Source organism: Pleurodeles waltl, chromosome 1_2, assembly GCF_031143425.1.
Source record: "Pleurodeles waltl isolate 20211129_DDA chromosome 1_2, aPleWal1.hap1.20221129, whole genome shotgun sequence".
NCBI lineage: Eukaryota > Metazoa > Chordata > Amphibia > Caudata > Salamandridae > Pleurodeles > Pleurodeles waltl.
Genome location: NC_090437.1, coordinates 511,610,990 through 511,635,598, shown reverse-complemented (window position 1 = coordinate 511,635,598; position 24,609 = coordinate 511,610,990). Strand labels below are relative to the sequence as shown.

At 45.1% G+C, this 24,609-nt stretch overlaps 1 protein-coding gene across 1 annotated transcript in view; it reads left to right on the top strand.

Moving 5' to 3' along the window:
* ZGRF1 (zinc finger GRF-type containing 1) overlaps window positions 1-24,609 on the top strand; it is a 554,924-nt gene that overhangs the window by 304,495 nt on the left and 225,820 nt on the right. The window contains exon 17 of the mRNA XM_069241594.1: window positions 10,398-10,512. Coding sequence (XP_069097695.1) covers window positions 10,398-10,512 — 115 coding nt within the window. The remainder of the gene's footprint in view (window positions 1-10,397; window positions 10,513-24,609) is intronic.

Below are 24,609 nucleotides of genomic sequence, written 5' to 3'. Positions count from 1 at the left end.
GCAGGGTGAGCAAAGGCACCACTGTTATGTAACCCCCATCTCCAGGCACCATTGGCATGCGCTGGGTGTCCCAGCCTTCTTGACTTACTAGTTCCGGGGACTAACAGCGGGCGTAGGTGGTCCAGAACTATCGGCTCCACAAGAAACCATAGTGGATTTTCAAAGCCTGATGTTTCCCCCGAGGAGGCCCTACCTTTAATATTTGGAGGGTTTTTGATCTCCCTATTATGGGATTCCTAATTGTTTAAAGGATTAGGTACGTACTAAGGTCCTGACGAATCGCATAAGATCATTTATTGACAAAAAAATAGCGAGAAACATGTTGACCTACGATATAGAGTAACACAGGGGATCCTGTGTTTACTTTTTCCTTTACTACTCTCTATTACGAGATCTAGTAACTTGTATATGGGGAGTGTAGACATTATTTTACTATATCCCTATTTATTGTTTTTAATCATGTCAGAGGTATCAGCATTAGAATACATTTATAATTTGTTACCTCTAGTCATTTTTAACCATTCTTATACCAATCCTTCATTATCTTTTGACCGGTTGTGCATTATTCTCAAAAAGATCTCCGGCAAAGAGCCCCCGTGTGGGGCCCGTCAGGCATTGCAGCGCCGGCCTGACGAGGAGCTTGGCCCTATGATGAAGCATGTCACCGGAGGGTGAGAGGGCTCTTGCTTTGAGTACTTTGGTCTCCATTTAATGCAGAAACACTAAGTTTGAAAGAAACCTTCTTGCATTTTTTGAACTGTGTGTACTTTATTTGATTTATTATGTGTTGTGACTTACCCTGACTAGGACTGTGCTGCCTACTTGGACAGGCTGCATACCTCTGCCAACTAGAGATCCAATTTCTAACACCCACCACTGTTCTATCTACATCTTCGGGACAACCTACTACCTGAACAGCAGCCAGGATTCACCACCCAAACCCCCACCACCTGCCCCTCCATGTGTGTAGATTCAGCTGAGTAGATTCAGTCTGCTGGTGGAGGTAGTGGATGACATTTTAGCAGCTCGCTGTCCATCTGTGAAGTCGGCCTATTCTGGATGAGGTTCAGAGTTTGTGGCCTAGTGTGAGAACCATTGGGTCAATGTGTTGCAGGGTAAACCTTCTGAGATACTTCTAATGTATCTCAAGGCAGTATTGTGAGCACCGTTAATGGTTATTTGGCAGTCATCTCAATCTTTATACGTGTGCCCGATCAGCCGTCCCTGTTTAAGTTGCCAGTTGTTATGCATTTTGTAAAGATTTTACGTGCATATATATTTCCTCCAGTATCTTTTGCTATGCAGCAGTGGGATCTTAATTTGGTTCTTACCTTTTTGATGTACACACCTTCCAAGCCTATGCACAGCTATGTCTCAAGGCCTGAGCAGGAGCTTAACTCATACTGTGAACAACTTATCATATAGGAACATGCATCTTTGCCCTTGCAGCCAAATGAACAAGCTACTTACCTTCGGTAATACTCATTCTGGTGAATACTCTAACTGTAGCTACCTCCCCTTTCGAATTCCCCCTATAGTGCCAGACTGGGTCTTGAAAGCTTTTTCAGCAATTGCTCTGCCACAGTCTTGTTCTGCCTCTGGAAGTGATGGTGAAGAGCCATAAAAGGCAAGCCGTCAGAGCTCTGATATCACCTAACAAAGCCTTCAGCTCCCTTAGACGTGGAGCATCAGTAACAGACTGAGAACAGTGACACTGTGTAGTTATCTAACATGATAACATATTAACCCTTAAATGTTCACTCCACTGAACGATGAGAAGGGATAGCAGTCACCAGAACACTCTGGGCCATGACTCTGGTGGAAGCCTTAGCTCTGGTAGAAGCCCGAGCTTTGGTAGAATGTACCTAAAGGCCCGCAGGAGGTTCCCTTTAAGCAAAGCAATGCACATTGTAATGCAAAGAACAGCCCATCTAAATAAGCTCCATTTCTCCAATTCCCTTCCCTTCTTAGCACTAGGGTCATCTGCCAGGTGCTTGTGAGTCTGATTGATATAAAAGCTTTTGATGTCCAATGAATCAAGCCCCTCCTCCTAAAAGGTATGCGACAGAGAGAAGTGATGCAAGGAGACTGATGGACTACTCCACATGGATGGGAAACACTACCTTTAGGAGACAAGATGCCAAAGTCCAATGCACCATATTTCTATAAAAAATGTGATATATGTGGTTGCATTGACAGCACCTGTTGTTCCACACACAGAAGTAATCGCAGTGAAGAAGACCGTCTTGAGGGCCTGTCCTGGTAGTGACAAACAGCCTATTTGGTTTCTCACTGCTGTGAGTGCTGCCTCACTCATTGGATTGCACTGGAAATGCTCCGCCTTATGTCTAGGGGGTATTGTCTAATCTGAGGTGTAGCATAGGTATGGTTGTAATGGTAGTGAGAAATGCTGCTTACTGGTGTAGGTGGATTTTTTATTACCATTATAGAAATTCAACTTCTAGAAAGTGAGCATTTCTCTGTGCTTATGACTCTGGTGTTTTGCCACTTGAATCCAATCCATGACTGGGGCAGAGTAACAGCTGGGCTTATGCATACTCTTCAGACAGCCTGTACACCGGGAGGGTGGAGATGTCACAGAGGTGCATCTGCATATTGAATGGTCTTCCTGGGCTGAGAGAAGGAGAGGCGGGGCACACTTGCATTTGTAAAGGCTGTACCCTGGCTTCACACAAAGGGCTTGTTTACCCCTAACTGATGTCTGGAGCCTGTGCTGAAGGAGAGAGGGGACACTCCTAGAACCAGTTGTAACTGGTCAGAACCTCTTCTCTCCCTCTTTGTAAATGTTGTGCAAAAAATGAGTATAATATACAGGGGACTTTTTCCCATTTGGAGAGACACTCTTGAACCACCGAAGACACAGAATGGTGCTGGAGGGACTCACTGGGAACTACTTGGGACTGCTGCTGCTGTGCTGACCTGTGACCTGCTGGGCCACCAGAAGGAACTGCCTGACTGCATCCCCCTTGTGCTGGCCTGCTGTTGGGCCCTACCTCCCTGTGCTCCACTTGTGTCCCCAGGGGCTGGGTGTTGTGGCCCCTGCCCCCTGCAAATACTTGTTTTCCAGTGCGAGGACAGCACTGTACATGAAGGCTCTTGTGCTGGAGCAGAGTGTGTGAAAGAGCGTGGTGCTCTCTTCATTGGAGCACCAAAGGAGCGCTCTACTTAATTTATTCCCTGCGTTTTCGAAAACGCTTTTCTGCTTCTCCACTTGGGGAAGGAAATGACTGCCGCAACCCGGGCAGGCTGCAACGTTCGAGCATGTCCAAAAACATGCTCGGGGAGGTGCCCCCGGGGCACGGCAGAGTGAAGCCAGGAGCAACAGCGCTCCTTACGGTGCCCCCAGGGTGAGGCGTGCTCGAAGGAGAGCCCCAGGGGCACAGACAGGCACCAACCAGAGGCCCGACTTCACCGCAGCAGCCCGGGGACTTCCAAAACACTCACCCACCAGATCGGGTGCGGGCGAGTGCATTGGAGCGGCCTGTTCCAGGGCCACTCCGGGGCCCATGACATCAGCTGAGCATGCTCAGGGAAGACGTGTGGTCCCCTGATGCACGAGAGGCTGTAAGAACCTCTTACTGGGCGGCAGGAAAACCTCATCAGAGGTTTAGCCCGGCAGACAGGGTATGCACGGTGCCCCAGACAAGGAGAGGGCATCCAAGAAGCAGGATGCTGGGAGACAAGAGTAAGTCCCCTCTTCCCCGGTCTCCGTGAGAGGAGCATGACACTCCGAACTTTGTTGGAGTTCTTTTGGCTTCCCTGCCCACGCGAGGGCCGGTCGTGGCTCCCGGAGGCCACTTGGGGCAGTTGCGTCGCTTGTTGGCATTGTTTCTGTGGTGGGGGAGAGGCCTTCCCAAGAGGATCGGAGGGGTTGCGTGCCGAACCGCTCCCTCACCCACATTCAGACAGCTTGTTGTTAGGTCGGGAAACCTCAACAGAGACCCCGTCCACGAAAGGCTGGTGTTGGGACCCCTCCTTAGCACTGTAGTAGCGTGGGAGTCCCCCCATGTGGCCCCAGGAACATGGCATATAACATACAGAGGAGTTCTCATGACTACTGTGCATGTCTGGGGTTGTGGAGACTTTGGCAATATGAATAATGCTGGTACATTCATGGTAATGGTTTGGCAGTAGTGATCCTGTTATGGGCATTTAGGAGTATGTGTTTACTATGACCCATGCATTTATGGTAATAAGTTTTTCATGACGTGCCCTTGTGCTCCCTGATGTTCCTTGTATGGGCATTTAGGATGTTATGGTTACCAGGACAGCTGCATTGTTGGTAATGTGATTACTGTGACCTCATGCATTCATTATGATATATGTGTATTATGACGTGCATTCCTAATAACAATGTTTTCCTGACTATTGCTTATATTGCAGAATAACCAGTAACCTATATGTAATATGTGACTACTGTTGACTTTCACAGAGTAATATTACTATGTAATGTTCTGACAACTGCTTGGGTAGCAGGGTATTAGACATGTGTTGGGTCTAATGATGTTGTGTACAATACAGTTTATTCTTATATAACTTAGTGTTGTGTTCCTTTGTGGTGGGGAGAGTGTGTCACGTGTGTTGTGCAGTCGCTTTACACGTTGCCTCTGGGATAGGCCTGACTGCTCGTGGCAAGCTACCAAGGGGGTGAGTAGGAGTTATCGTGAGTGTGTAGCTCCCTTACCCTGACTAGAGTGGGTGGATTCTGCCTGGCTTAGGTGTACACCATAGCCAACCAGAAACCCCATTTCTAACACCAAGGAAATCAACTTTTCTAGACCGATTTCTTCAACAAGCATCTTGAGAAACACTGGTAGCTCTCCAGCAACCTTTAAGAAGCTTTCCAGTTCGCAATCCAGTGTAATTGACTAGAAGTGTTTGCTTGGCTGCGTTTTTGTTTGTATATCCACATTTAAAACTGTGTATTTGTGTAAAAAAGATTTGTATTCCCAGTACTCAGAACATTAGGTTGGAATTTTCTAATTACATTAAAGTCTGGTATTTGAGGGTTAAATCGTGGCAGTTGGTAGACCTATTACTAACATTATTTATTTGGTGCCAGGGGCTTTGCGGCTGTGGCTTTTATGTTTTACCCATATAAAGACATTCCACATTGACAAAGCCTTTTTTTTCATTACAGTTGGTTACCCTCTCTGATGCACTGACATGATTATTGAGGGTAACCTTGCATAGGTTGGCCACTAAAGTAATCTTATCTGTTGTTGTCAGTATCAAAACACTTAGGGCCAGATGTACAAAAAATCCAGTTTGCGGTCTCCTAATTGTGAATCTTTGTGAATCGCAATTAGGAAATCGCAAGCTGTAATGTACTGCAGTGTGTTTAACACTGATTGCAATTCCCAAATGGGTCGCAACGGACCTGCCTCATCAATATTCATAATTCAGGTCGCAATTTGCGACCCATTGGGAATTACCAGCACTCACCGGGATGGTGGCATGCTGGGGTCAGCAGACCACCATGTCTGTGACTGCTTTTTAAATAAAGCAGTTTTTTTTTTTTGTAATGCAGCCTGTTTTCCTTAAAGGAAAACTGGATGCTTTGCAAAAAGGAAAACTAAAAAGTTGTCTTCATTTTTTAAGAGTAATCAGTGGTGCATGGGACCCCTGCCTGCTCTTAAATTTGTTTACACCCACATTCACAAAGAGGAAGGAATCCAGTGGGGGGAGGGGAACCCCCTCCCATTTGCCAATGGGTTACCGCCTCCTCTACTGAGTTGGTAAAATATGAATTTTTTCGGTCCCAAATCCTGACGCTGCTCAGAGCAGCTTTACGATTGGCTGGGAGCACCCAGCCAGGCATGTGCGCATGTGTGTTTGGCCGGCCCGAGGCTAGTTGCAAAGTGGCTGCCATGCGCTACAATGGCCCAAAATGCTTTGAAGTCCCCCATCCTCGCTGCATGTATTAAGTCTGCCCAAACCCCCGCCACCAGGCACTTTTAGCTAATTTAAGCTTGTTCTTATATATTTTCGGAACCTCTGGGATTCTGCTCTTGCCTTCTGCTTTAATGCGACTCAAGAGTGAAGCTTTTGCTATCCTACACTTATACATGGGTGCTGTTTAGGGCCACATCTTGTTAGTTTCATAGATTCTCTAGAGAGAAGATCCCTTATAACAGCAAATAGGTCCTCATGGACGTTTATAATATGGTTGGGGGCTTCACCTTCGGCAAGCAATTTATTCATCATTAGCATGGCATTCCCCACATTTACATGTACTTGTTCTAAAATGGGGTGGGGAGGGGAAGTTGGGTGGGTGTTACTCTGTTTTCCTTCTGATTCTCCTTTTACATTAACGAATGTGCATGTTTGTCTCGTGTATGCTGTAGCTAATTGACTAAGCTTGTCTTCCCCACTAGCCTTGGATGTAGGTGGGCATATGTGTAGACTTCTGCATATTCAATGTTCAATTAACAAAAAGAGTTAAACCAGAAAATGTCGGAGTGATCCTGCACATACTCCCATTTTAGGGCCTTTTTGTTATTAGAGAGGATTGCATTCCCAAGAAGACTAGATTTTATTTCTACTGAGTGAGGTTCAAATGCGCCTACAAGTTCCAGTTAAAGGGCATCGTGATTGCTGTCCTCTCTTGTATTACAGAAAAATCGCCCATGAGGGTTTAGAGACACAAAGATAAAAATATATGATTGATCCTGCTTGAACTATTCAAGTGATTATAAGTCATGGCACCTTCTAGTGGAAGTCCAAAATATTGGTCAGGCCCCCAGGGGGTAGGAAACCCCAAGACTTCTCCTTGTTGAAAATCACTCTGTGAGTTTGCAGAAGCGATTAACAGCGTGATGCATCAGGGACTGCTCCCATGGCTCACAGAGTGCAGATGCGCCTCCTGGCATTTGGAAAGCTGGTAGTGGAAGTCCAAGGTGATGGTCAAGCCCCATGGCTTAGGAAACCCCTTCTCCTCACAGAAACCCACGCTGCGGGATTGCAGAAGTGCTTAACCGCTCAATGCGGAAGACCCCGCCCCCAAGGCTTATAGAGTGCAGGTATTGCGTTCTGGTGCTTGGAAAGCTGGTAGTGGAAGTCCAAGGTGATGGTCAGGCCCCCACAATTTCTCCTCGCAGAAAACCACGCTGCAGGATTGCAGAAGTGCTTAACAGCATCATGCGGCAGGATCCACCCTCAGGGCTCACAGAGTGTAGACATGCCTCCTGGCGCTTGGAAAGCTGAAAGTGAAAGTCCAAGGTGATGCTCAGACCCCCAGGGTTAGGAAACCCATGACTTCTCACCGAAACTCGCACTCAAGGATAGCAGAAGTGCTTAACAGCGTGATGTGGCAGGCCCCTCCCCCAAGGCTTGCAGAGTGCAGACGTGCCTCCTGTTGCTTGGAAAACTAGTAGTGGTAGTCCAAGATGATGGTCAGGCCCCAGGGGATAGGAAACCGCAAGACTTCTCCCCATAGAAAAACATGCTTACGGGATTACAAAAGTGCTTAACAGCGCAATGAGGCAGCCCCGAGCCCAGGGCGCGCAAATTGCATGTCCGCCTCCTTGGAGGTTGGAAAGCTGATAGTGGAAGTCTAAGGTGATGGTCAGGCCCCCAGGGGTTAGGAATCCCCAAGACTTATCCTTGCAGAAACCCCTTATAATTTGCAAATATGGTACCGCCTCTATGGAATCAGTAAAAATGTTTTGCCACCCCATTCCGGTTGCAAAACATTCATACCTGCCAAAAGTATTCGGTATTAGGAAGAGACACACTAAACACGCTCCTTTCTAATACCAAATGGCAAAAGCAAAATGTGATTCGGTAAGAAGTTAGTCACATTTTCTCTTTTGTACATGGCAAAATGCATTGCAACCGGTAAAAGGGTTCTTATATCTGGCCCTAATAGTTTATACTAATATTATCCTTAGCTTGGGATGATTTTCATTGAACATACATAGTTCTTTTTTTTTTACAGAACAGGTTGAATACCCTGGTGCTAGACCAGTCTCCAGTCACTGAGCTCCGTTCTCAAAAGTTTAAAAAAAAAAAAATAGCAATTTTCCTTTTGTAGGGTTCTGGTTATGTCCGGAACAAGTCTCAAACTCTGAATGTTCACATAATCACTGAAGAAATTCTGTGTCAGTCATCTAATTTCATGGATTTTATGGAGAAACTGCTTCCTCAAATCTTAAAATTTTGCAGTCCTGCCTCCACATGCTGACCCTGAACATGTATGTTCCTCTGCCCTTGTTAGTAATAAGTCTGAATGCATTTCCAGACCAGGTCATTATTGCCTGCCAATAGGTGTTGACTGCTACATAAGTATGAACTTTTAAATTTGAAATCAACCAAAACCTATTCTGTAACCCTACATTTGCGAATGAGAAAAATCCACCGAAGTGGCAGAACTTACTTGCAAAAGCTATTTTTAAGGTTCAAAGTATGCAGTTTCTGAAGAGTCGGAATATGATTTTACCATGCATGTACTTAGTTCCATGAAGTGACATAGTTTGAGAGTCTGTAAGATATATGTTCATGTTAGCTTTTGGCAGGGTAGCTCATTAGTACGTAAGCCCCCCGCCCCCTTCCTGAATCTTAAGGCTCTTCTGAAATTCTAGCACCGCCAGGTTTTTTGCTTGATTCCTTCGACCTTTACCAAAGCTCAACAAATCTGCTTCTTCTTCTTCTATATCCTTTAATTTCTCGGTCCTTTGTAACCCTTCTATTGCTCCCCGGACTGTTGAAACCTATCATCCTCCCCTTATCATTGTAAATGTTCTTTCCTGCTTATTGATGAGCTGTGCTCTTTCATCTTAATATGCTCTAGTTTAGTGTTGGAAGCAGCTAATAAGTTGCCCCAATAATATACTTAAAGAATAACCCTTGTATTGTTTTCCACCAAGACAAAAACAGTTCAAGTGCACTTTTCCTTTGTTCATAAAACCCTTTCTGAATTTCATTGCAATGGAGCATATTTTGAAATGTAATACTGAAACACTGAATTGCAAAAAGATAAAATAAATTAATTGATGTAATGTAAATTGATTTCTCCATTTGCTCGTGATTGCCTGCAACAGATTCTCTTATCCCTGCTTTTCATCGAACATCAGCTTTGGTTGCTGGCACCCATAGCCTCTTTCACTGAGTTGACAAAATTTTCATTTTTATTAATTGTTAATATTTACGCATCAAACTGCGCTAGTCTGTCTACTTTCTAGTCTTTCTGATTAACCCACTTCTTTATCCCTTCTCCCTACTATTACCGTTTTCCCCTCACCTTATTGACATGTTCTCCACTGCGTCACTTTCCACTTCACCACCCTTACCCTCTCCCTTCCCAACGTGCTCCATTACTGTGCACCTTCCTTCCTTTAGTCTCAGTGACCAGACCCCATTGCCATGGCCCTTCCCCCACCAGCTCAAGCACTGTCCTCTACTTTGCGTTTCACATTGACCCTCTTGCTGGGACACTTCTCTCCCTTCTTTGTTTATTGTCCTCATGTTTCCCTAGCTGAGGAAACAACCAATACCTTTGCATTGGCACTGTGAGATTCTGTTTGGATAGAACATCTTCTTTAAGTTTTTCCTCACTTGTATCTAAATTAAGTTGGTTCAGAGTCAGAAAAATCTGCTAATAAGGGAACATTTGTGAGGTGGATATCCTCTGAGTATCACAATGTTGTAACCACACTAGATCTTCTCCTTATACGAAGATTGATGCATATTCTGTCAGAGCTACTGCAGCATTGGTGCCACACAGCATGTCTATAACTGACCTCCTTAAACTCTCTACTCCATGTTCAATCACTGTCGGCACGTGTTATTCTCCTTATCCATCTTCTGACACATCCCTGTTTAGTTTCAGGGACATGCATTTTTGGAGCTTGGTTGCCTGATGCTCTTCTTCTTTCAGTCTCTTTGTCTGGGAACTTGTCTTGCATGTTGAAATGAAAATGAGGCAGGTTGTTTTAGGAGAACATATCTTTTGGGTTACTTCCATTAGTCCTCGTTCTGTCTTCACTTCAGTTACTAAAACCTTGCCAACTACTCTCACCATCAACCTATTCCAGTACCCAAAATGGCTTTTCAAAAGAGGGAATTCAGGCGGAACAGTGAGCAACTGAGTGAAGAAGGGATCCTGGCCATGTGAACATGTGTAGTGTAGATGTGTCTTACCAAGCTTTGGTAAAAAAAAAAAAAATGTGAAGGAGTTTCTGAGCCCACAACTAAGCCCCTCACATTGACACTGGAAAAAAGGTTGAGTTGATTAAGAAATGTACAATAAAGTATCCGTATCCAGTAGAGTTATCCTTTTTTATGATGCAAGATACGGTTTTGCAGTACTTTTAAAAATTGGTAGATTGTTATTATATTTAGTATTTCTAATAAATTGTTTTTGTTTGATCTTTTAGTGATTGTCCACGCCCTGTTGGTATGCAATGCTAGTAGTGAACTGACAGCTCTGAGAAACATACAAGAACATTTCAATCCTGCCACTCTCCCAATAATGCCACATCTTCTACAAATGTAAGTAATCACAGCACGTACATTTATTTTCAGTTTCAACATCTGTATTTTCTTGCTGCCTTCAAAATAAACATGTTTTCGTTTGTTTCTCTGTACCCACTGTACTTCAGGGACTGTCTCCACATTCACAGTTGTTTGATGTGCCAAGTAGGAGGCCCTGGTAGCCTTAAATATTGCTTTCAAAGAAAACTGCTACAAAAAGTTGAATGACCAAAAGCATGAATGTACAGAACAGTGGCATACCCATTAAAATGAAATACCTTCTCACTTTAAACCATGTTCTGAGTCTTAGTTACCACTGGGAATACCGTTCAATAGGCACTTGAATAATTGATAAGTCTGTGTTAGAAATTGGGTTTTTGATTGGCAGTCAGGTTACCCTCTGTCCAAGCAAGAACCCTCACTCTAGTCAGGGTAAGCCACACAAAATCCAAAATCAGCCTGTGCCCACCCTCTGGTAGCTTGGCACGAGCAGTCAGGCTTAACTTAGAAGGCAATGTGTAAAGCATTTGTGCAATAAATCATACAATACCATAATATAGCACCACAAAAATACACCACACAGTGTTTAGAAAAATATATAATATGTATCTGGGTATTTGCAGGTCTAAACGATCAAAGATGCAATATGAATTTGAAAGATATCACTAAAAAGTGATATAAAGTGTCTTAAGTCTTTAAAAAGCAAACAAAGTCTCTTTCAAGCACAAAGTACCTGGTTTGGAGTGGAAAATCTCCGCAAAGGGCCGCAGAAGAAGAGATACGTGGAAAAATGGTGTGTGTGTCAATTTCTCCTCTGCACACACAGACTTGCGTTGTTATTTTTCACACAGGGAAGTCGTGCGTCGTTTTCCGGCGCGCGGACAGTCTCTTTCTGTGGGTCGCGGGATTACCAGATGTCCCGGGGTCTGTGCGTGGATTCTTTGGCTTGTTTTCCGGCTGCGCGTCGTTCCGCTAGGCTGTGCGTGGAAGTTTGGATCTCACGGCAGGCGTCGCGTCAATTTCCCCTCTGGAAGTCGGGCGGCGTTGTCCTTGCGAGGCCATGCGTCGATGTTCCGGTCGCCCCGAAGGCGTCGCTTCGATCAGCGTCGGTGTGCGGCGGTTTTCTCGCCACGGAGCAAGCTGTGCGTCGAAATTTCCGCCGCACAAAGAGTCAAATTGATAAAGGGAAGTCTTTTTGGTCCTGAGACTTCAGGGAACAGAAGGCAAGCTCTACCCAAGCCCTTGGAGAGCACTTTTACAGCCAGACAAGAGTTCAGCAAGGCAGGCGGGCAACAGCAAGGCAGCAGTCCTTTGTAGAAAGCAGTCAGGTGAGTCCTTTAGGCAGCCAGGCAGTTCTTCTTGGCATGATGCAGGTTCTGGTTCAGGTTTCTTCTCCAGGAAGTGTCTGATGAGGTAGGGCAGAGGCCCTGTTTTATACTAAATTGTGCCTTTGAAGTGGGGGTGACTTCAAAGAGTGGCTAAGAAATGCACCAGGTCCCCTTTCAGTTCAATCCTGTCTGCCAGGGTCCCAGTAGGGGGTGTGGCAGTCCTTTGTGTGAGGGCAGGCCCTCCACCCTCCCAGCCCAGGAAGACCCATTCAAAATGCAGATGTATGCAAGTGAGGCTGACTACCCTGTGTTTGGGGTGTGTCTGATTGAATGCACAAGGAGCTGTCAACTAAACCTAGCCAGACGTGGATTTAAAGGCACAGAAAGCTTTAAGTGCAGAGAAATGCTCACTTTCTAAAAGTGGCATTTCTAGAATAATAATATTAAATCTGACTTCACCAGTCAGCAGGACTTTGTATTACCATTCTGGCCATACTAAATATGACCTTCCTGCTCCTTTCAGATCAGCAGCTGCCACTTCAACAATGTATGAGGGCAGCCCCAATGTTAGCCTATGAAGGGAGCAGGCCTCACAGTAGTGTAAAAACGAATTTAGGAGTTTTACACTACCAGGACATATAAACTACACAGGTACATGTCCTGCCTTTTACCCACACAGAACCCTGCTCTAGGGGTTACCTAGGTCACACATTAGGTGTGACTTATATGTAGAAAAAGGGGAGTTCTAGGCTTGGCAAGTACTTTTAAATGCCAAGTCGAAGTGGCAGTGAAACTGCACACACAGGCCTTGCAATGGCAGGCCTGCAACAAGGTTAAGGGACTACTGAAGTGGGTGGCACAACCAGTGCTGCAGGCCCACTAGTAGCATTTAATCTACAGGCCCTATGCACATATAGTGCACTCTACTAGGGACTTACAAGTAAATTAAATAGCCAATCATAGATAAACCAATCAATAGTACAATTTACACAGAGAGCATATGCACTTTAGCACTGGTTAGCAGGGGTAAAGTGCCCAGAGGTCAAAAGCCAACAACAGGTCAGAAAAAATAGGAGGAAGGAGGCAAAAGGTTTGGCGATGAAAGTTGGGGATGACCCTGTCAAAAAGCCAGGTCCAACAGTCTGCACTTGACAAGCTGTTACAATGGCTAACTTTGGCTAATATTTATGTATGTACACTATGTGGCATATTCCACAAAAATAGAAAAATAAACAAGGAAACTAGACCATCACCTAAATGTGGTTGTGCTATGCTTGCAATACAAAATACAAAATTAGAAGCATTCCATGATGTAACTTTTTAACTGGTGATGTTTTGTAAACACCAAGACTTTCAGTTATGACTTGCATTTTATTATTGTTTGAGATGGAAACAAGAATAAATCAAGAAGTGCAGGTAAGTTAAATAGTTGGTGTTTAAAGTTAATATATGAACAATAAATACATTTTAAAAAGCACACTTTTAATCAGCTTTGAAACTGAAGACAAAGGAACTGTTTAGGGAGATTTAAACAATATACACAGCCTTTGTGCAGTTGCTCAAAGTTAGTGGAACCATCGGTAAAGAGGGCTGACCCATTGTACCCTGCTGTGTGACGTGGTGGGAGGGGGGATGGTAGCAAAATGTGAATGACAATTTAACAGACTAATGAAGAAAGCCTGCTGATCAAAAGCCCCTCGTTGTGAGCTCGGCAAAACCGCTAAACCTGTCTCAAAGATGAGGGCTAAAAATGGAGCAAAATATTACATTTTAGATGGGCAATTTTCAAAGAACGTGTCCAAAATCTGCATGCTTCCTTTCATTTCTAAATGGGTACTGTCAATGTGCTCAGAGTGGGCCATACCCAGAGATAACTGGATGTCAGCAGTGGGCGGGAAGAGAACCAAAGACTGCGGTCTTGCGAGAGATGGTGTCTCTGATAGGCACTTGGGTGCAGTGAGCACAGGCTCACCAGGTCGGGTGAAGTGAGCAAACATGACAGAGCTGGGGAGTCAGGAAAGGATGAGGTCTGTGTTCAGCATCTTCCCATCTTGGGGAAGCTGAGGCATGTGCAGCATGGGCGGCAGTGGAAAGCCTGTTTTAGGATGATCTGCTAGAAAGGAAGGTCTGTGGGGAGTTTTGGGTCACCATTCCACCTTCCCCAGTGTAAGGAGGTATAACGGGACTCTCACGAGGCAAAAGGAGTACTCAAAGAAGGAAGGTTCACCACTATGGTCCTAGAGCTTGGCACGTCCGGGTACTTCATAAACAAATCAGAAGAGTGCATTTCAACCATGAAATGATCTAAACAATGCCTAAACTGTCCCTCCTTCCAGGGGCGGTGTGTATGGCTTGAAATTGTATACTTTTAGAGACAACCAGGGCCATCGATGAGAAGGCGATACAGACAACTAATTGTTCTTTCTTTTATTAAGGTACATTGTCTAGAGCAAGAGGGATGGCCCTACACTTTGCAAGGTTTGTTTGGAAGCAGGAGATGTGGAGAAGGAAGACCAGAGGGCAATAGGTTCTCTGTTTTTTCCCCAGGCTGATTTTGATCTGAGTGAGAACACTGACACAAATGACTGATAATGTCTGCAAAACCTGAGAGTAGATTTTGTGAATTTATATTCTGCTTCCTTATGGAAACAGAAATAGTGCCAAATAATACTTTATGAAGTCAGCACCAATAAAGAGAGCGCACAAAGCACCTTCTTAGCCTCTTTGTTTCTGTACAAAACTCAGCAGGCAAAAAACATGGACTTCTTAATAACACCAACCTTACACAAGGACTTAAAAGTTCTTCACAGCATTATATATTAAAAAAATGAATTCACTTTGTGCAGCTTAAAGCACAATTGTGATGGGAACTTCTAACCACAGATTGCTCACTTTTGGAATATTCCAGAGGTGGCATAGCAGATTTGGACTCTTTTAAAGTCAGTACTAGGTAGCATTGTACTGCTCCGCTTAAACCTTGTTCTGCCCTTGAAATGGCACAGTGGAGCCGTGTGTAGGTGCTACCCCTCAGACTGGCATTATGGCCTTTCTTTGCTTTGCCGATCTGGAGCTCTACTCCCTTTTTGTCAGTTGCTGATTTTTTCCCAAAATCTTTTGATGATAATGATGATATGAGATTCATAATGCGCACAGATACTCCATAGGCTGTCCCGGTGCTAATTTCAAAGCTGCCAACAAATCACCGGTTGTCATATTAAGCTTGTTGAAAGAGCCAACTTTTCCAGTGTGCAAGGGAATAATATCCACTTTCCCTCGTAGGGGATTTCCATGCATAGTCATAAGCGTAGAATAATTCCCCGCCCGTCTGCAGGGACCCCGAAGCACTTTTACCAATATAACTTCTTAAGTGTCCCTGTTTGCCTTACTTCAGAAAGGCCTGCCAAGACACTTAAGAATGTTCCCATGCAGCCTATAGGAAGGGCTACAGTGTTCAAGCTTCTTCATTCAGATTGTCCTTGAAGTTAAAAGCATTAAAATGCTTGACAAATGAAAGCCATTTTTCAGACAAATTTCTTTCAAAAACTTCTTTTATTTCACAAAAAACAAAACCCCTAAGAAGGAGTGCATAACAGTGTAGCCCATAGGCTGCCATTAGTACTGAAGAAAAAGGATACTGTGCCTTTAAGAACAGCCAGCCCTCCAGTATCCCATCATGCTTAGAGAGAGGCTGTTACCTCAGTTCTTTTTTCCGGCACCTGCTGACAGGACCCTGGAGCATTGAGCTCGACCTTTTTAGTCTTTTTCCTTCAAAAATATAGAGAAACTGAGAAAAAAGGCTTCATTCGACGTCTTTTATCTTTCTCTACTAGATTCTGAAGTTTTCTGACAGAAGTTTAAGGCTTTTTTACTCAAAATGCCTTCCTTATTTGGCAAATGCCCAAAATGTGGCAGAAAGAAGTCCAAAACAGACCCTCATGAGGTCTGTATTATTTGTTTGCCTTCATCTCATATTCCTGCCTCCTGCAACATCTGCAAGACATTCTCCAGGCGCACTTTACGTGACAGACAGAAGATTCCCCTTCAAGGGAGAGCAGAGAGAAGACGCCAAGGAACCAGTGGGACCTCTGAGCGAGGGGAAGGTCAGTCTTCCACCAGGGCTCATACCTCAACCTCCAGTGGTCGTGGAAGGTCTGAGAGACGCTCTTCAGGGTGAAAACGACATTGGTCCCGGTCGACGTCGAGAAGGCCGACATCGAGAGGAGGTACGACGCCGACATGTTCGCCGTCAAGAAGCAGATCGGCGTCGTCGGAGTCGACGCCGAGAGGTCGACGTAGACGTCATGGGTCGACACCCCGCACAGCGTCGTCGTCGAGACGAAGAGGGGGGTCGACGTCGAGGAGACCATCTACGTCGAGGCTCCACAAGAGGCAGAGAATTTATTCGTCATCTGAACGCTCTTTCTCAGTAGTGCTGCTTCCTTCGTCACCTTCTTCTTGTCCTTCTCTGCATGTTTATCCTCCTCCGGATCTACCGGCAACGTCACCCCAGCCAACGGGTCAAGAGTTGCCACAACCAGCACCGCTTCCGGTGCCTCAAGTACCGGCTAATATACCATCTCGACCGCTCTCTACATCGCTCCACCGTTCACGCCATGACCATGGCCATGACTCATCCCGATCCAGATTGCACCACAGATCTAGGCGCAGATCAAGTTCAAGGGAGCATGAGAGGGAGTCTTGGTCTTCCAGCAGAGACTACTCCCCTACGTTAATGGACTCTCCTCCTCCTCGGTCCTCACCGGTGGATGACATTAACAGCTTCCATGAGGTACTGGTCCAAGGTGCGTCGAAACTAAATATACCGATGGTTGCCCCCTACGCCATCTAAGTCCATCATCTTCGAAACCCTACAACAGCGTACAGCTGCCAGACCATTACTACCCCTAGTGCCTGGCCTCTTGGAGTCCGCTATGGAGGTTTTCCTAACACCGGCTACGACAAGAACTGCACCGTCTAGACTGCAGAAAAAGTACCACCCTCTGGAGCAAGATCCAGTCTTTTTGCGCTCTGATCCGCCACCGGACTCAGTAGTTATTTTGGCAGCTCGCAAAGCTCACACAACATCTCCATCTTCCACCTCTCCTCCAGATAAGGAGAGCAAACGATTGGACTCGACAGGCCGTAAAGTCTGCGGCTCGGCTGCGTCAGCTATGAAAACTGTAATAAGCGCCACAGCCCTTTTGGGAAGGTACGACAGAGCTTAGTGGAATTCCATATTGCAGTTCGCAGAGCATCTTCAGCACATTCTTACTGTCATGGTGTGACGCTGAGAAGACATTCATGGCTGCGGCTAACGTAATTGAAACCGGATGCGCAGCAAAGAATTATTAATCTGCCATTTTCAGGATCCACATTATTCGGTTCACACGCAGATGATGAAATGGCAAGGATGAAAGCTGAGGTGGACACATTAAAAGCAGTAGGATTGGACAAACCTAAAGAGCAACGTAGGTCCTTCCGTCCTTTCCATCGCCGCTATACCGCGCAGAGGGTTCAAGCCCCTCAATGGGCCCCTACGAGGCCTCACCAGCAGTACCAGCGACCCTACCAACACCAACGTAAGGCACAGAGGGGACGATCGGCCCATCAGTCCACTCAGAGCTCCTGACAGCCTACCACTTCAAAGCCCTGAGAATTCCCCCCCCCCCAACTTCGTTAACCACTCCGGTGGGGGGAAGCGTCACCAATTGCCTGGTAGAGTGGCAAACAATTACAACAGATACTTGGGTCTTAGACATTGTACAGAATGGATATTGTCTCAGGTTTTCCACACCACCGCCGGCGATCCCGCCATAACCCTCGACTGCACACCTCGATCTGCTAAAGCCAGAAGTTTCCATCCTCCTCGAAAAGAGAGCAGTAGAATGGGTTCCCCTCAACCAACGGGGAAAGGGTATTTACTCACAATACTTTCTCATCCCAAAGAAGGACAAGCACGAATTCAGGCCCATTCTAGACCTCAGAATTGCCAACAAATGGATCCGAAAGGAAAAGTTCAGGATGCTATCCTTACACCAGATATATCCTCAGATTCAGCAAGGAGACTGGCTTTGCTCAGTGGATTTACACGATGCGTATTTCCACATCCCCATTGCGAAGAAACATCGGAAATTCCTGAGGTTTGTGGTAGGTCCAGATCACTTCCAATACACGGTCCTACCATTCGGTCTCAAGTCTGCACCCAGAACCTTTTCCAAGTGCATGGCGGTGGTGGCAGCTCACATCCGGAGAAAGCGAATTTTCATATACCCGTATCTCGACGACTGGTTAATCAAAGCGTCCACTTATGCAGAAGCAAAACTGCACTTCCAGATGACCTGCGACCTCCTGTACCAACTGGGTCTTCATATCAACTTTCACAAGTCAACGAGAGTACCTGTCCAGAGGCTACATTACTTAGGAGCTACTATAGACACACTGCAGGCAAAAGTGTGTCCTTCGGAGGAACAACGCTTATCTAATCTCCGGAAGTGTCGGGCTCTCCGATCAATGCGTCACCCAACAGTGCGAACAGTCTCTTCACTTCTTGGATCCATGGCATCCTGCATTTATCTGACACCCAACGCTCGCCTCCACATGCGTCCGCTTCAGGAATGCCTGGAGGACCAGTGGAATCAGTTGTCGGGGAACTGGGAGGATCGAATTTGCCTATCCACCCATGCAATCAGATCTCTGACTTGGTGGTGCTCTCCAACCAATCTACTGAAGGGGATGCCGTTCTGGGCACAGCCTCCAACGCAGACTATTGTGACAGATGCCTCTCAACTCGGATGGGGAGCGCATATGGATCACCTTCAAATACGAGGTCGATGGACACACACGGAATCACTATACCACATCAGTCTCCTAGAGCGACGAGCGGTACACCTAGCTCTCAAGGCATTTCTACCTTCAATCACAGCCGACAACGTGCTGGTGCAGACAGACAATACCACCACTATGTTCTATCTGAACAAGCAGAGGGGCACCAGATCAAGAATCTTGTCTCAAGAATCCCAGACAATATGGCACTGGCTCCTGGCCAGGAAATTGAACATAGTGGTAACCCATCTTCCAGGGGTTCAGAACATGCAAGCGGATGCCCTGAGCAGAGTTCTAGAAGAGAATCATAAGTGGGTGCTCAACGAAGACTTCACTCGAGATATTTTCCGTTTGTGGGGCACACCTTCTATCGACCTATCCGCCACAGAAGAAAACAGGAAATGCCGTGACTTTGCCGCCAGGTTTTACCACCCAGAATCGCTGGGGAATGCTCTGTGGATAGACTGGTCCAACAAATTTCTGTACGCCTTTCCGCCAATTCCGGTGATCCCAGCAGTCCTACTCAAACTCTCCATGACATCAGCCACAATGATCCTCATTGCACCAGAGTGGCAGAGACAGTGGTGGTTCCCAGATCTCCTTCAGAGATCACTCCAGCCCCATGTCAGACTACCCTGCAGACCTGACGAAGTTCGGCGGACAAATGAGGCATCCCAATCTCTCCTCATTGAATTTGGCGGCATGGCTCCTGAGCTAGTCCAGTATGGTCACCTAAACCTGCCACAGGATTGTATGGACATTTTAAAGGAGGCAAAGAGGCCGTCTACTCGTTCAGCGTACTCCTTCAAGTGGAAAAGATTCTGCATCTGGTGTTCTTCTAAGGGGATAGATCCTACATCTTGCAAAGAAGATGTCATTCTCCCTTACTTGTTACAATTGGCACGGTCGGGCCTGCAACTTTCTTCAATAAAAGTTCATTTGGCAGACATAGCTGCTTATAGGAAGACTCCTTCGCAAACCTCTTTCTTCAGAATTCCATTAATAAAAGATTTTTTAGAGCGGTTAAAGAAGGTCTCCTCCAGTTAGGCGCCCTTCACCACCATGGGAACTTAATGTGGTCCTGTCACGTCTAATGCAACACCCATTCAAACCCATACACAAGGCATCCCTCCAACACCTCACTTGGAAGACGGCCTTTCTAGTAGCGATAACTTCAACACAAAGGGTCAGTGAAATCCAGGCCCTCTGTGCCCACGAGCCCTACACAATATTTCATTCTTCTATAGTAGTCCTACGAACACATCCGAAATTTCTACCTAAGGTCGTATCCGATTTCCACATTAACCAGTCGATTTCTCTACCCACGTTCCTTCCAAACCCTTCCACTCCAGCTGAGAGGGCTCTCCATTCTCTAGATGTTAAGAGAGTATTGAAATTTTATCTAGATAAGACCACTCCTTTACGGAGAACTTCACAACTATTTGTTAATTATGGATCTTTCCGTTCTGGTTTAGCCACCTCTCAGCAATCAGTAGCGAGATGGATAGTCTCCTGTATTTTATTGTGCTATCAATTAGCTAAGAAAACCTTACAGGGTAAACCTAAAGCACATTCCACCAGAGGCAAGTCGGCTACCACTGCTCTATTGCGGAATGTTCCATTAGCAGAAATTTGTAAAGCTGCAACTTGGAGATCGGTTCACACCTTTACTAAACATTATTGCCTAGACTCTGATGCTAGAGCAGATGCTCAAGTAGGACATGCTTCTCTTAGAAACCTTTTTGCTTGAGAAGATATTCACTGATTACTCTATCTGCTCCTCCGCAGGTTATGGGATGGGCTTGGTATTCTATTCTACGCTTATGACTAAACATGGAAATGCCCTACGAGAGAAGGTATAGTTTCTTACCTGTAACTCCAGTTCTCTCGGGGTATTTCCAGGCTAGCCATAAGCAACCCTCCCACCTCCCTGGGGGAGCAGTTAGATGACTTTATTACGTGTATATTTATTGTCAGCCAATAACTACCTGCAAAAAAGAACTGAGGTAACAGCCACTCTCTAAGCATGATGGGATACTGGAGGGCTGGCTGTTCTTAAAGGTACAGTATCCTTTTTCTTCAGTACTAATGGCAGCCTATGGGCTACACTTCTCTGCACTCCTTCTTAGGGGTTTTGTTTTTTGTGAAATAAAAGAAGTTTTTGAAAGAAATTTGTCTGAAAAATGGCTCTCATTTGTCAAGCATTTTAATGCTTTTACTTCAAGGACAATCTGAATGAAGACGCTTGACCACTGTAGCCCTTTCTATAGGCTGCATGGGAACATTCTTAAGTGTCTTTGCAGGCCTTTCAGAAGTAAGGCAAACAGGGACACTTAAGAAGTTATATTGGAAAAAGTGCTCCGGGGTCCCCGCAGACGGGCGGGAAATTATTCTACGCTTATGACTATCATGGAAATACCCCTACGAGAGAACTGGAGTTACAGGTAAGAAACTATACCTTCAACTGTACCATGACTGACTGAAACAGATGTCAGAGATTGACCTACATGAGTTGTGCCTCTCATGTTTGGGCTGGGGGCACGACTTCAGTTTGTGCAAAAAATGTGCTTGCATGCTCCTAAAAGCTATTCTGGACCCTGAAGCAAAGATGTATGTCGCTGAATACTGATCTCGCACAAGTCCAACTCCCGCTCTAAGTCAAGTGCACAGACTCATTCCTTCTCTGGAGGCCTCTACAGAGAAGGTTTCTCTTCCGGATCAAGGTCGTCCCGTAAGTCCAAATCAAAATCTAAGAAGAAGTACAAGAAGTCAAAGTGGGACTTGACCCCATCCTTCCACTCTGTCCAAAGAAACGTCAGTAGGGTATCAAGGTATCAGTTGATCTTGTTCCTGATCATAGAACCAATTCTTCAACTTTTCCCATTGCACCTATGATATCCTAGTCCATAGGCAGTGCCCCTGCGGTCGTGTCTTCTAAGCGGGCCATGCTGCTTGTTTTCAGCATTCTTCTGTCTCAGTCTGGCGTGCCTTTAGTCCGTGAGGATCTGCAGGAGCTTCCAGTTGGGTTACTGCCAGTGGCTTTATCCTCTGCGCTATCTGCTCCTCTATCCGATTTTGGAATCTTCATTGATTCTGCTGCTGAACTTTCATTCCTGCCCCAAGATCTGCGCTGGTTCTTTATCCACCAATGCTGATCCTGCTTGTGTCCGAGGTCGAGTCTTAGCTGACTCTGCAGTCAGACCTCAAGCCAAAAGCACTTTGACCACAACAGAGGTTGTGCCTTGATCCACTACAGGACACTGGTTTCCCACATGCTCTATTTCATACAAATCGCTTCTTTTTCCCCAAGGCCTTTCTCAGAGGCATCATTACCTTTTTAGCTTGGACTCTGATCCATCTAATAATGATGTTGGGGAAGATTTACCGCCACACTATTATGATGATGATATTTACATAGATTTGCGGGAAGCAAATGGGCTGGACACCTCCACTATCACAGGGTTAGTTTTGCCCAGTGGACCTCCAATGGAGTAGAGTGCATCATTTATGGTGACTAGGCATGCACCTGCTTTCCTGGACCCACAGATGCCTTAAGTTGAAGTCAAAGCAAATGACCTCACTAAGGTTTTACACTCTGGGCCAGCCTCATCTGAGCCACTGCTTCTTTTTAACGAAGCCCTGGCTGACATCCTTAAAGGTGCCTGGGTGAAGCTGTGCTCTTTGTCTATTGGCTAACAGGCAGATGGCCTTGTGCCACTGACAGGCAGCACCTGACTCCTTAGTGTTTGGTGTTCCCAGCTTCTACCATCAAAGTCAGCCCTATTGCATTCCCCACAACCCCGCGGGACACAAAGTCTAAAAGAACTGGAGCATACAGGAAACCGTATTCTCTTCCACCAGCTTGGTGTTAAAGTCCGTCAGCGTGGGTCTTCCTCTTAGGTTGGTATACTCTCGCCCTTTAGGATGGCGGGATCTTGCCAGGAGTTTAAGGACTCTTTGACATTCAAGATGTCTACAATGGGGCAAATATATTACTAGGACTAACCTAGACACTACTGACTTCTTGGGTGTCTTAGGGCCGCTAGTGTGGTGCTCCACCGTTATGTGTGCTTGGTATCCACTGGCTTTTCTGGGGATGTGCAAAATCTCGTTTCTTATTCTTTACCTTTCCTTTTCACTCTTTCTCCTCACCATTATTTTCCTTTTCTTCCATTTCTTTTTCTACAGTTTCTTTACAGTCTTATGTTTTTCTTATTTCTTTCCTCTCTTGCTTAATTTGCTCTTTCTTTCATCGTTAGGTCTGGTGTTAGCCAGGACCTTTTGATTTTCCTAAAATGATCTAAACTTGCTTATAGTGGCTGTCAGGCACTTATCAGTCGTCATCCATTGGTCTGTTGTAATTTACATTTTGCTTCCGCCCACTACAGCATAGGGCAACAGGCCTGTCTACTTCAGCAACTGGTTTACATCACTTTGCGTACATTCATTTTGCTCCTTCACAATGAGAATACATCCACATACAAGATAGTTTCCTTCAGTGCAGTGGTTTTGTTTTTACTTTAATCTTACTTTAGTGTTGTCCTTGTGCGTGGAGTCTGATGTGATAGCAGAATGCTTTCTACTAGATGAGAGCACAGGCCAAATTCCAAATTTATCAGTTTCTGCCTTCTGCTAATACTATGGTAAATTTCTTTTGTTGTGTTCTTTGTTTATCTCACTTTTAGTGACTGCATTCTGCTCTTTCAGAAGGATCTCATCCGCACAGAAGCTTGTGTTTTTGTTTTTACTTTCTAATTACTTTTGTATTACCTTTCTGTTTAGAGCCTAATGTGATAGCAGGACACTTCTGATGTGATAGCAGGGCACATTCCATCTGTATCAGATCCCATCTCTGGCTAGTGCTGTTGTAAATTCCTTTTGGATGTTTTGCTTTTCTGACTGCTGTTTCTCACAGCTTGCTGGAAATGGTTCTGTATTAATTTAGTCTCTTTTTAATTAATTCTTTCTCTCCTCTGTTCATTCTTTCTTTCTTGCTTCCTTTCTTCCTGCCTTTCTTTTTTCCTCTCTAACTTTATTTCATCTTCTCTTTCTTCCATCCTCTCTTTCTCTCTTGCTTTCCTTTTTCTTTCCTTCTTTCTTTGCTTCTATCTCAAAGACAAAAGGCTTTCAGCCAATGTCAGCGTGATTGACATGTGTGAGCTAGTGTTAGCCAGGCCCTTTTAATTTTATTAGAATTATGTGCATAACCCAATTACTTATAGGGGTTTTCATACAGACTTCATCTATTAGTATTAGTCTGTGTTTGGTGTAATTTACATTTTTCTTCCACCCACTCCAACATACATTAAGGTGCAGAGTCCGTCAGTCCACTTCAGCAATTGGCTGACTTCACTAGTTGTTATGGCATGCTGCCCTTTCACAAGGAACCCATCCGCACACAAAGTAGTTCCCTTCAGTGCCTAAGAGTACTGTGGTAATGTGTGTGGTTTTATTGAGACCCAGAAACTTGTGTGCCTGTAACAGTTTTTTTTTTTAGGTTGATGAGGGCCCCGCATTTTCCCAAACTATAAAGTTTTGCAAAAGCAATGACAAAATAAGACTTTCCAGAAGGCAGGCAGCCAAATCTAGACCTATTGGCTTTGCCAATGCATCTTTTTGTTCAGCATTTGAGGTGGTGCGCATAATTTGGAACGTAAACGTCCTGTCTGTAAAATGTGCCTGTAGTCTCCAGACATTATAATGGGTAATTTTCTTTGGAGATATGTTATTACGTCTGTTGCTCTAATTAAACCCTTAACTTTTTTTCTGAAATAAAAAATGTTGAAAAGAGGAAACAGGACATACTTCGGATGTGCCTGGGTTGGTCCCACTTCTCACATATCAACATTCAGTAGAGCCACTAGATTAGATAAGACTAATGTTAAAATACTTAAGTGACTGAGGTACTCGAAAATCTGAGCCTCCCACTGTGTCCTACTTGTAAGTGGGATAAATACTGGTTTAG